This window comes from Nyctibius grandis, chromosome 1 (genome assembly GCF_013368605.1).
Source record: "Nyctibius grandis isolate bNycGra1 chromosome 1, bNycGra1.pri, whole genome shotgun sequence".
NCBI lineage: Eukaryota > Metazoa > Chordata > Aves > Nyctibiiformes > Nyctibiidae > Nyctibius > Nyctibius grandis.
Genome location: NC_090658.1, coordinates 17,083,654 through 17,096,804, shown reverse-complemented (window position 1 = coordinate 17,096,804; position 13,151 = coordinate 17,083,654). Strand labels below are relative to the sequence as shown.

The 13,151-nt window shown below is 38.8% G+C and overlaps 1 protein-coding gene across 3 annotated transcripts in view; it reads right to left on the bottom strand.

Moving 5' to 3' along the window:
* Positions 1-13,151, bottom strand: part of FBXO11 (F-box protein 11) — an 80,721-nt gene that overhangs the window by 24,383 nt on the left and 43,187 nt on the right. For 2 of the 3 annotated variants that reach the window (XM_068412512.1, XM_068412681.1), the window contains exons 4-9: positions 10,155-10,299; positions 8,672-8,801; positions 7,530-7,613; positions 7,316-7,448; positions 1,073-1,179; positions 863-974 (exon numbers count right to left, since the gene is read on the bottom strand). In XM_068412512.1, the coding sequence (XP_068268613.1) occupies positions 863-974; positions 1,073-1,179; positions 7,316-7,448; positions 7,530-7,613; positions 8,672-8,801; positions 10,155-10,299 (711 nt within the window). The remainder of the gene's footprint in view (positions 1-862; positions 975-1,072; positions 1,180-7,315; positions 7,449-7,529; positions 7,614-8,671; positions 8,802-10,154; positions 10,300-13,151) is intronic. The other variant, XM_068412596.1, reaches the window with a different exon arrangement.

Genomic DNA, 13,151 nt, shown 5'->3' with positions numbered 1-13,151 from the left:
TACGCACAGCCTGCTGTGCAGATCCGTTCCATTTCACTAGCTGAACTCAGGTACATAAACTTCATATTGCCCTTTCCATCCAAAGACTCAATATCTTAATTTTCCTGTACCTCTTCCTTCTGACACTCCATTTCATCCGGTTGTGTTCAAACATGTTAAACTTGCCACGTTGTGTGTCTAGTGATTGCAAACTGCCATGCCTTCCTGCCGACGACGGTGAACTGCCATCCAGCCTCTCGCTTCCACTGCCTCTGACCCTTTCTTTCCTGAATCTACACTACCAATGCTTTTCAAATCAGGCAGTATAAATTCCTCATTAGCTCTGACTGTGAAATGAGTCTAACTTTCCACACCATGCATTTCTTCTGCCTGGAACTCAAAGTATGAGTATATCAAATCATTACGCTCCCGACAGGAAACTGAACTTAGTAGTTACAGCTCATGACACTTCTAATGCCATCAATCCCAATACTGCATATTGCAATGAACCTAATGTAACAGTCCCATGTGCACCCCCTTCAAATGCCCTCTCCTGCCAGCTACAACCATATACCACAAAAACCAGACAAGTTTATATAAACTGTCACTTTTCAGGTTTTAAACTAACTGCCCAGAAAGTCCAAACCAATTCAAATAGAGGACCAAGTATATATTATCACAAAGGTCTTGGACACAAAGAAGTCACTGTAATAATGCAATTTCAAGGTAAATACGGCTTTCAGACCTGTATTAAACACCTGCATCAAAAAATGAAATATGCCAATAGTGATCATAATCAATTTGTGTGCTGCTTCCATGTGCCCTGGTTAGTTTAGTAGCTTTAAACACAGTGTTAATTTCAAACAATAAAAAGCCCACTAACCCGTACAAGTACTTCGAATAATACAGTGATCTATAATTGGACTGCAGTTCACGGTAATCTCTAAGCAGTGATGTGCGTTGTGGTGCTGAGCAGATTTGTCATCAGGGTTGAACTGAAAAAAGAAGACAACACAGAAATGTAGTATTTATTTAATTGCTCAGGCATTAAAATGAAATTATGAAAAGCTCTGCTGAAGTTTGAGATTCTTACCCTGATTGTCATATATCCAACATACGCATCTTCAGAACCCTCCATAAAAACAAAGGTGGAATCTCTAGTGTTTTCTATTATAACTTTATCTGCTACTTTTCCAGGTGCTGTAAAGAAGACATTTATTAAATCTAAGTTTATGCCACTGAAAAAAATTCCTAAAAAGATTCACAGAATTCTGTTCAAAGCAACAAAGGAAAATGAACACTATTCTTGGCATATAAGTAGTCTTCATGTCAGAAAAATCTTAGAACAGAAAGCTTCAAGAGCAGTGAAGAAACTAATCTAACTAAGACAATCTTGCACCAATTTAATATCTAGTACCATGAGAAAAATCTTCCCTTGTACAGAGCTAGTTTTTGACTACTACTTATTACGAACTGAATTAACAGTTTAAACATGGATACCAGTCTAGAGGCACTGTAATTCTGTTACTAAGTACAATTTATTTTGGTATTCTAAACCCTTTTATTAAAGCTAAACACATACATTCCATCACTAATTTGAACCAATTTAAACAACTATTTAGTAATCTGCTCATGACCTACAATTGACCTCCCCACACTTCCCAAACGTAAGATTCAGAGTTTTGAGTTGATATCCTCACTATTCTTTAGAATAAAATCTTATAAAATTAGATCGAACTATACTTCTGAAAGTATGTACAGAAGGTTTCAAAATGGTTCATTTGCAAGTTCCCATAACCTGCAATTTGATTTCCTGTGTTAACAGCAAGGCTCTGCTCTATTCCTTATCCTTAATGTAAGGGAAGGAAATGTTTACACCGGTATGGCAACAGCCAGCAGAGGGAGCACACGTTAACAACAGTCTTACACGGATATACATTCAATGATACTCATTCACAAGCAAGGTAGTTCGTCTGATTCAAAACTGCCCATTAAATATGCAAGCCAGAAGCTGCCTTCCTCAATACACAAAACGTAAATATGGAAGTTTCACATACTATAGCAGATAACTTATCTGATAGCAATTTCAAACCATTCCCAACTCAAGGCACACAAACTTGACCAGATGTTTGCCCTAAATTCTGTATTTTTTTTGAAGAGTTTATGCATAGGATTTCTCACGAGCAGATCTTCTTCTGTTATCTGTTGACACTAGTACAGACAAGTGGTATGTCCTGTTCTTTATCACACAGGCAGAAAGTTGCCAGTCAGAATGAAGCAACATTTACATCATTATCCAGCTTGTTCTCACTATCTAAAAGCCAGATCTCTGCTTTCATTACTGCAGAGCTGCAAATATTTTAAGGTAGTCTAGCGCTTCTTCACACCACTATTCACTTAGTACTAGATAACAACTAAAAGAGGCTTTGATGAGGACTCGTGTCATCATACAAAATATTTTTCTGTGGCATGGTAACATTTCTGTATGTTCACCATGGGGCAAATGCACCGGCATACACAAATCGGTATACTTCAGCATCTGAGAAAGAATGGCACCACAGTATTGCAGGTGAACCAAAACCAGAAAATAAATGGAGCCCGTAACAGGAAATAAAAGAGACATAAATTAATATCAGAATTGTGTTCCCTCTTAGGGGGGCAAGTAAAAATTGCACTTCACATTGGATGCTCTGAAATACTATCAAACAAAGCAGAGAGATCTCTGGAATTGTGCTTGGAGGTGTTTGCCATGCACTTGGATGATGTTCCCTACAGACATCTCCTTCCTCTCAGCACATGAGTTACTTTACAGGTCTCTGAGATTGGAAGGTCCCAGAAAGCCCATTATAGAACATGCCAATTAGTGAGACCACTGCATTTAGATCCCTCCCAGGAAAAGGCTGAAAGAGGGAAGGTGACTTGCTCAAGTATTGGTTTCGTTCTAAATGCACCAAAGAAATTCTCTGCAACATCCTATTGAATCTTTGCAAAATAATTCTTCAGAAAAATACCTATATTTCAGCTTTCGGCTTAGACCACTTTAGAAGACAGAAACCAGTAGAAGAAAGGGAGAAGAAAGAAAAGGGCCACTAATTTTATAATCAAGCAAAACATAGCTCCCAAGAGAGTCTATTTGCTGTAGTCTAAGGGAGTCATGTTCCATGGGATCAAAATTCACGCTCAGTTTAAGGACCAAGATGAGACCACTTAGAAATAATTTAACAGAAAGCCTACAATAAGGGATTGCCTAAAGAATTAAAAGTTAACTGGATGTTGCCTCAGAATTCTTTTATTCCTCAAAAGGAATAAAACAATTTCATTTTTCAGTGCATTAACTGAAAAAGAACTGTATTCTGCAGGAAATAATTATGACCCTGTTCAATCATATCAGGCAACAAATCCAGAGGCCCTTTTAGATCTCACAGTCTGTAAAATCTACAGCAAAGAACACAGCTTTAAAGTAGTCGAAAATGTAATTTTCAATTCAAAGACGCAGAATGGGTATTTAAATAAGAGTTCAGGCATGTGAAAATTCTCTTGCACTCAAAAGTAAAAAAAATACCTAATTATGACACTTTACCATTTTAGATTTTTCTACCCTTAAAATTACAATAATTCTTATAGTTTTTAGTAATATTTTTCCTGATTGGAAAATCCTTTGATAATCCCTTTTTCACTTACTTGCACATTATTTAAGTCAAATGGAAAATAAAGGGAAAAAATGAAAGCTGTATCTCCTAAAACCCAGGAAAAAAACCACATATTCAGTGAAGATTCTCAGAACATGACACATGTCTGTGCAACTGCTGAAACTCAGCTATTAAGACAAGAGACTTCGTGTCTTGAGTGAGATGAGCACTCCATGGAAGGCTTGTATTCCTCCAGTAATCTGACACCCCCTCCCCAGCCCTGGGAAATAAACTCTTAAGAAATTCATAGGTATTTTTGTCCACTGAACCAGATGCATCAATTTCCTTACAGGATCTCTACTCCTGCTTCTTACTTGACAGTTCAGATAAGCCACAGTACTAGCAATACCTCCAAAGAATTCCTTCTGAGCCTGACTCCTTTCCCTAGATTTAAGGAAAGAAATAAGTAACCTCAAAATTAAACAGAACAAGCCTAGAATACCAGGCATTATTTTGTACAATCATTTTGCTTATATGAGAAAGCAGAAGCTTCTTGAAAGCTTGAGGTATGTAAAGCTGCCTTTCTAATAATGTTGTGCTTCTTCAGAAATCAACAGAAGAAACTATTAAAGAAATTTGAGTAGAACTGCGGAGAGATTTGGTGCTGCCTTAATCCTACCATTCTGAAAAGCATGCCAGACTGAACAGAGAAGGGGTAGTCCTCCAGCGCTTAGCAGTTCACTTTAATTTGTTTTCTTTTCCAGACAAACGAAAACTGACTCCCTCTACAATGTCACTGACCATTCAGTGGAGAAAGTCTGAGGAAGTGAAGAGTCAGCAGTGCCAGAAAGTGAAATACATTTAGCATTTCTGGATTCCTCTTGGAGGTTTTGTTCCCCAAGACAGCTATTCTGTTACAAAAATACACAAAGCAGATCCTTCGCTTTTAAAGAGATGTAGTTAAGATAACTGTTTTTCTGAATAACTTAGGTTAATTCCAGTGGAGGGGAAAGCACAGGGCCTTTCAAAACTTAAAAAGAAGCCAGAGAACACGCAGAAGTTTAACCAGATATCAAAGATGTCATCCTAAGCTTCATGAAGTAATTGAGAAATTTTGTATCTTAGGACAGTCCTGATCCAGTTTCTTCTGGATTTTAAACACTTCTCAAATATGACTTGCCCTATTTGCACTGGCATCTGTTACTGTCATCCCCTATCCGAAACAGAAGCCAGGGGTATTTTGTTATTTGTCTAATGTCACGTCTGCATTAGCAAGCACTGCAGCGTAACAGGAGTGGTACTAAACTGGTACAGAGTGAATAGTGCTGAGGATCAGGCATCCACACCACATGCATTGTGGGACAGGGAGAGCAGAAGAGACTGTGACTTCGGACTTGTCCTAGCCTGGTCCCTCTGACTGAACATACACAGACTACTAGAGTGCAGTAAGAGTATTCCAGGAACATGCCTCTTGGATTAGTCTCATCCAAAAGGAATCCAGTTTGTGCTCCAAAACCTCTCCACAACACAAACCAAAGCACTCTAAGTGGGGATGTTCAGGATGTTAGCTTCAGAAATGTAGTCATGACATGACAGTCAACTGACAAACTAACATACTAACACACTTTCATCTTGCAGACCTACAGGGACAAGTTTTAAGACTAACACTGGAACAATCTGACTGCATTGCTCAAAAACAGTCTCATCGCCAAGGCTGCAAAACCCAGGCAAGAAGTGCCAGAACAGGCTCACTCAAGAATAAAACAGTTGGTATGTTGAACAGATACCTGAAAAGACAGGCTTTAAAAAAAAAAACCAACAAAAAACCCCCCCCGAACACCCAAAAAACCCCAACCAACCAAAAAAATCAACCCAAACAGACAGCACCTCAGAAAAAGCAGGCAGCAGGCAACTCACTTCTGGGTCACCACAGGAGCAAGAGGTCCGAGACCTCTTAACCAAGATCTCTACCAGACATTAAGACAGCCTAAATTCTTACCACGCTATCGTGCTACTGGGGATTAGCATGCTCACACTGGGGACAGGAAAAGCAAAAAGCTCCACAAGCATGACAATTTGCAGCCAGCTATATTATCTTATATTAACTTTATATTAAACCTTTCCTATTCTGAAAATCTTATTTCCTTCTCCATAAAGTTTCTCCTTTAGAGGAACAGTTGGGACACAAATAGAGAAAGAACCTCCAGTCTCAGAATCTTTCTGCTGGATGCTCTCATTTCCCTCCTTGAGATGGAATTACGATGCAAGAAAATGGGACAGATACTAATTTGGGCTTGCTCCCACTGCTGGAGTCTACTCTGGATATAGATTATATATAAACAAATTTCATAAGAACCACCTGAAAATTTCAACTGCAGTCAGGTAACTGAGTATACTTTCTGACAAATTCAATTTTTTTTCCCTAATGAAATAAAAAGATAAATAAGTTTTTCCAAGAACTAAAAGCAGTAGATGGTATTGCAGTCTGAAGCATGAGTTACTTTTTAGTTAGTGACACCTGTACTTTGGATGGCTGGGGCCAAAGAGTTGTCGTAAATGGAGTTAAATCCAGTTGGCAGCCGGTCACAAGTGGTGTTCCCCAGGGCTCAGTATTGGGGCCAGTTCTGTTCAATATCTTTATCAATGATTTGGATGAGTGTATCGAGTGCACCCTCAGTAAATTCGCAGATGATACCAAGCTGGGCAGGAGTGTTGATCTGCTGGAGGGTAGGAAGGCTCTGCAGAGGGATCTCTACAGGCTGGATAGATGGGCTGAGGCCAACTGTATGAAGTTCAACAAGGCCAAGTGTCAGGTCCTGCACTTGGGGCACAACAACCTCACGCAACACTCAGACTTGGGAAGAGTGGCTGAAAAGCTGCCTGGTGGAAAAGGACCTGTGAGTGTTGGTCAATGGCCAGCTGAATATGAGCCAGCAGTGTGCCCAGGTGGCCAAGAAGGCCAACAGCATCCTGGCTTTTATCAGAAACAGCGTGGCCAGCAGGACTAGGAAGTGATCGTCCCCCTGTACTCGGCACTGGTGAGGCTGCACCTCAAATACTGTGTTCAGTTTTGGGCCCCTCACTACAAGAAAGACATTGAGGTGCTGGAGCGGGTCCAAAGAAGGGCAATGAAACTGGTGAAGGGTCTGGAGAACAAGTCTTATGAGGAACGGCTGAGGGAACTGGGGCTGTTTAGCCTGGAGAAAAGAAGGCTGAGGGGAGACCTTATGGCTGTCTACAAGTACCTGACAGGAGGTTACAGCGAGGAGGGTGCTAATCTCTTCTCCCAGGTAACAAGCTATAGGACGAGAGGAAATGGCCTCAAGTTGTGCCAGGGGAGGTTTAGATTGGATATTAGGAAAAATTTCTTCACGGAAAGCGTTATCAAGCATTGGAACAGCCTGCCCAGGGAAGTGGTTGAGTCACCATCCCTGGAGGTATTTAAAAGACGAGTAGATGTGGTGCTTAGGGATATTGTTTAGCGGTTGACTTGGCAGTGTTAGGTTAACAGTTGGACTTGGTGATCTTAAAGGTCCTTTCCAACCAAAACGATTCTGTGATTCTGTACAGAAAATACTTATTTACTAGGCTGATGAAGAAAGATGGGCATTTTTACTGGATATTTAATACACCAGAATATCTTTGTAATTAAGGTGGTAATTAACACAAGTCATACTTTGAGACAAAGATGCTCTCAGTTTAAATACCTGCACCGATCATGGTGATGGGAGATTCTATATATATCCATTCATCAGTATATATACCAGAGTGAACAAAGATAAGTCCATCAAAATGAGCTTCTTGAACTCCACCAAGGGCGTCCTCAATGGTATCATAATACTAGAAGAAAAGATACAAGTTTAGAGAGAAATACCCTGCAAAGATATATAAATATTCTTAAGAACTGCTTTAGAAACATACCAACATATTTTCTCTTCCCTTGTATCTTGCAGGATTACTGTAGAAGTGTTCAGCAAAACCTGGCTTTACATGTGCTCCTTTGTACTGAAACAAGGAAAATAGTTTATGATAAGCTTGCAGATCAGTGGATCTGAATGCACAGACAAGAGATCTATTAATCCCCTGATTAACAAGTCATTTGCTGATATCAGTTTGTTCCAGGAACTAAGGATCATATTCTGATCTCCCATATTAGGCACCTCATTTGAAATGGCAACACCAAGAAAAGTCTGAGCCTAAAAGAGTGATCAACTAAACCAAGAGGCTAACCTACTTACACAGTCAGAAGCCTCTGAAGTGACTGAAAAGCTTAAGTGTACCATATCCACTCCACAACAGATGTTCTTATTTTCTAGCAGCTTTCCACAAAACAAACTGCATTTATATGGTGAGGAAAAAAGAACCCTATACCTTCACTTTTGACTGAGTACTGAACAAAGAAGCCAAGTCAACTATTTGTCCTCAACAAGTTTCAGAATTTCATTAACCAATTACACAATTGGTACAATATACTCACCTTGATATTTATTTCCCTTACTTATGTTTATCAATATCATGCCCAGCCATTCTACAATACCTTTGACATTTTGGATTAGAGCTTCAATCACATGCCTTAAAGACAACTTGTTTAGCTCCAGTCATATCAGCTGTAAATCACTTTTTAAGCCCAAGTGATATTATCAATATACTGTTCGGTTTACTAGAGGAAGACGTGTACGAATCTGACAACCAGCGTGCACACTGGTTTAGTAGTAACATATGACAACAACAATATATTTGAAGTTTATTTCTGAGCAACAGACCATGACAATCTCTTCCATAGAATCTGAGTGATGCAAAACATTGAGGAAAACCCAAGATAGAAGAGCTGGATGCTCAAGAAGTCCATTTTACCATAATGCCTCCCTAAAGTGTGCCTCAAAACAGGAAATAACTTCAGATATCCCCCTACTGCATAACACAATACAAGGATCTCTTCTCAGCTCCTCTGTCCCACAATCTAAAACCGAAATAATTACTATTGTCAGCCACACTTCAGAAGTTGGGGTTTTTACTTTTATAAAAGATCTTTAAATTGGAATATAAATGAATACTACTGTTACCAGTTGCTGAAAGCTTTCTTTCCAGGGATTTGGATGTTCATATTCTTCTGGATTAATCTGATAAAATTTACCAGGTTCAGGATGCATCATTGGACGAGTGTACTCAAATACTTCCATATACAATCTTTTCCTGAGCAGAAATGTCAAGCAGAAAATAAAATTAATGTATTTCTGATCACTCTTCCATTTTAATAAACACACCACATGTTAAAAACTGAGTTTTTTCCAACAGCATTTGCCAGTCTGTGACAGTGAATTTGACCAAGATCAGTACCAACCACTTTAAAACACTTCCAAAACAATTTTACTCTTGGACTGACTTCTGTGTTTTTCTAAGAAAAAATTTGACATGAGTTTCACAATCCAAGTGAGAGAGCTCTCAACATGTCATTTCCATGAAGAAATTTAAGCAGTTAGTTACACTGTTTGTGGAATCAGTGTCTAATTGTATATTAACCACAGCATTGCATTAACACTTACGAAATCTAGTAGCATAAGAATAACAAAACTTAAAGACAAAGTGTGCCACCACCTCTTCCCTCACCCTGCCAAAAAAAAGGCTGAAAAAATGCAGTCACAGAGAACAAATGATGCACTGTATTTCAGAAAGAATTCCATCAGTGGACAGATTACAGTGGCTTAAAAAGAAGAAAATATCACACAAAGCACACGACAATTGGATTCTTTTGATTAGTGCCAGAATACAAATAACTGCAGTGTCTGAGCCTGCTGATACTAAGCCCAGACTTACAGGATGCCACTGAATCTCCAAAGTTGTAATTCATCTGATAAAACATCCCCCAAAATTGTCTTTAGGACAGAAAAAAAAGCGGGGGGGGGGGGGGGGGGGGGGGAGCATTTTTGTGATATTACACTCAAATTTTCTTCTCTTTTAATCTTTATTTTTAAAAAAGAGCTTAAGAAACAGATGTTATTTTTTCCCTTATAAAAAAAATCACAAATTCAGATCCCATTTATCCAAGCTCTCAATAAACCATGGGTAGGGTGGATTCATATGGGGGAAAACAGCCTGAGTATCCAACCATTAAACAGAACAAACAAAAATCAAACCAACCACCCAAACAAAAAAATCTAAGTAACACTACACAAAACATGCATCTAACATTAAGAAATGTGTTGTTTCTTTTGCATCAAGTAACACAATCCCCACAGAAACCTGAAAAAGGTTAAAGAGGGGAAAAAGGAAAGGAGTGGCTACTGAAGGAAAGCCTCACTGATTTTTTAAAACAGCCATTATTTAACCAGTATTTACACTACCAGAGAATCAAAAGTTTTACTGTTTAACACATATAATCAGATATTTATAAGTAACAAATAATGCTTAAGTAAACCAGACATATTAAAATACAATTGGGTTTAATTCAACTAATTGCAACCAACATTTCAATTTTTCTATTGTACTGGTATCTCCTGCTGCACATCTAATATTTCTCAACATAATGAGGAATAGCTTTTCACTTACCACAAAATTGGATCATTAGCCAGCTCACTGAAGCGTTTACACACACAAGCTGCTCTACAGAGATCCTGCTCCAGCAGGTAGGAGAAGATCTTTAGAACCACTTCATCTGGTAACTTCTCCTGAAGATATTGTTCTGCAGGTGCTGCTATTAAACAGTGATCTATATAAGATTATTGACATATTTAACTAGCCCAAATTCTGACCAAAATGTAACACCAACTTGCCGTTTGAAAGATTCACATATAAAAACGTCAATGATCTCAAAGCAGTTTTTTTTTTTTTTTTTCCTAAAAAAATCTAAAGGCAAAAAAAAAAAGAGGTACATGGTTGACTCTGGAGTCAGGTAGAAGTTACAGACTTCAAGTCCTCTTTCAAAACTTTTTAGTTCACCTTTTCTATTGAAGGAATCAATCTGCAGACAGTTGGATACGTTAAGTAGGCTACTGTGCATGTTCCAGATATACTGGCTCCCCATTGCTATTAGCTTCACTGTGGTTCAATTAACCCACATTACCCATATAATAATAATCATCATCTAGTCCCAAAGTCAAAATCTCTGCAAATGTTTTCAAACACAAAAGAACTTACTTAGTAATGGTCACTGTCTGGAAAAACTACTAGTAAAACTACCTTGTTCTCCCATAACGAACACATGAGGAAAAAGGATGTCTGGGATGCAGGAAATGAGTAGCCAGCAATAATTCCAAAGTCTCCTCCTTCCACTTACTCGCATTTATGCCCTTTCTTTTAAAATGAAAAATCTAAGCCAGGAGAAATGTTAGCCTTGACAGATGTTGTATTTCTTTAGAGGTTTGAGGAAGTGGCATTCCCGTATCATTGTGTGGAGATGTGAGCGCACTTTGTTAAACCCTTGCTCTTGGGCACATGTGCACCCTACATACAACAGTTCATATAGGAAACCCCCAACTCTAGTTTGTGTTCTCATGAGACCCTTCTGTGGCAGGTATCCTCACAGTGCAGTTCTGTTTGCACAAGTCACTTGTTTTGGTTATTGTCTTTAGGATCCTTTCTTGTGCAGAACCACACAGAAGTTTCCAAGGTTTAGAGGATTTGTTTGCAAGGCATTAAGAGCTCCTGCTACATTCATAATGCAATTACATCCATGTAATGCTCCTTGCATTATTTATTTTTTCCTAGAACATCTGAACCTAGGGAGCAACAGGATCATGATTTTGGCTACTACAGGAAGACTACTCAAGTGACCCTCAGAAAGACAACCCACTAAATTTGAGGGAATAACATTCTGAGGAACAGTTCCCACGTGAAATTTCACACACATATACAAAAAAAAAAAAAAAAAAAAAGAGAGAGAGAAAGAAAAAGAAAAAGAAAAAGGTAAGCCCCAAGTCTTCTCTGGGCAAAGCAGCACAAATAACTATGTTATTTCCAGCTAGGAGAGAGAAGACGTGAACTGTAAGGACCAGAACTGTGGCTTTTACGAAGATGCTAAACTGTGCATCACCAGAACCTGTATACTATGAGAGATGCACATCACCAGAACCTGTGTACTATGAGAGAACCGATTAAAGCTGTTTTTTCCAGGGTGTCATGCTTATATCTGTGGTTGTACCAGTCAGTAGAAATTCCAAAATATTACTGACTTTGCAGTGACTTTCCCTGAACCTGTTTCTTGTTGCACCATTGTATGAATGTCACCTTGGTGATTCACAAATACTGATTTCCTCTAAGATGCTAGGAAGTTATTTATCCAATTGACTGATGGCTGCTCTCAACAGTAACACAGGTTACAGTCCTGAACTATAGGTACGTACCACTTTAATCCAACAAAAATCTATGCTGTACAAAAGGAATGAGTCTCACCATTGCACATGCCCATAGCTATTTGCTCCCAAAGTATCCTTTAGGTTGGCAGTACTCATCACACACAGAATACATCAGAATTTTTTTTCCTCATCCTTACCCATCCTTCTCTAAACTGATTTTTTTATGGATCAGCTCTTTGTTATAGTTCATTGCAAGCTACAAAAGCGCTAGCAGGGGCACAAGGAAGGAGACAGGAATGAATACCCAGAAGCTGGCCAAGACAGTTCCCTTCAGCAGCATTATTAATGCCAGATTAAAAAATTATTTTTATTCAAAAACCAAAACCAAACAAAAACTTACAAGCCAGGCCAAAGCCAATAAGTTAGCAAAACTAAGAGAAAGTAAGTAGTCTGGAAAGGCCTTATCCTCAAGAGACACTTGGGGAGCCCAAGTCTGGGGAGTGTATACCAGCAGTCCATAAGATGAGCGTGGTTGGGCATCACCAAAAAAAAGTTACATGTACAATCAATGCTGGTTTTTAAAAAGGTCCTTTTCCACTGGAGATATAAAGGTTCTTTCCTGTGTCAAACAGGCAGCAGCAATTCATTCTACAGTCCCAATTACCCTTGAAATGCATCACAGGATAATTGGACATTGCTTCTGAGTTCATCTTTTTCTGGTAGCTTTCCAGTTAGATGTGGAGATAGAGTCTTCTACTGTCTTACAAGCTGAAATGCGATGTTGTGAATGCAAGGCTGTAAATCCTCACAAGCCTTTCACGACCTGTCTTCTCCTTTTAACACACAAATCGCTGAGGCATACAACTTCATCTTCTTTCCAAGACAATTATTTAATTCCTTAAACAACCTGGCAAATTTTTTCTTCCTTAAAGTTTACATATGTTAGGACCTTGACCAATTTTTTATTGAAGAGTACAGTTCACTAGTGTAGTGCCTCCCATTGCTCAACAGTTCACACTCCCATTTTCCTCCCTAGGCCCTATCTCAAGATGAAAATTGAAATCCAGATGTTTCCTCATTGCAAGGGGCAGGGATTAACTTTGGAAGTGTCAAAAAACTTCTTGCAATTAAAAAAAAAGCCACAATAACCCCCCCCCACCTGAAATTTTTCAACTTGTATTTAATTGGAAGCATAGGCACTGCTTGCAAGATGAAGATGATGATTTTACAGGTGTTTGCTATCTTCACCCAC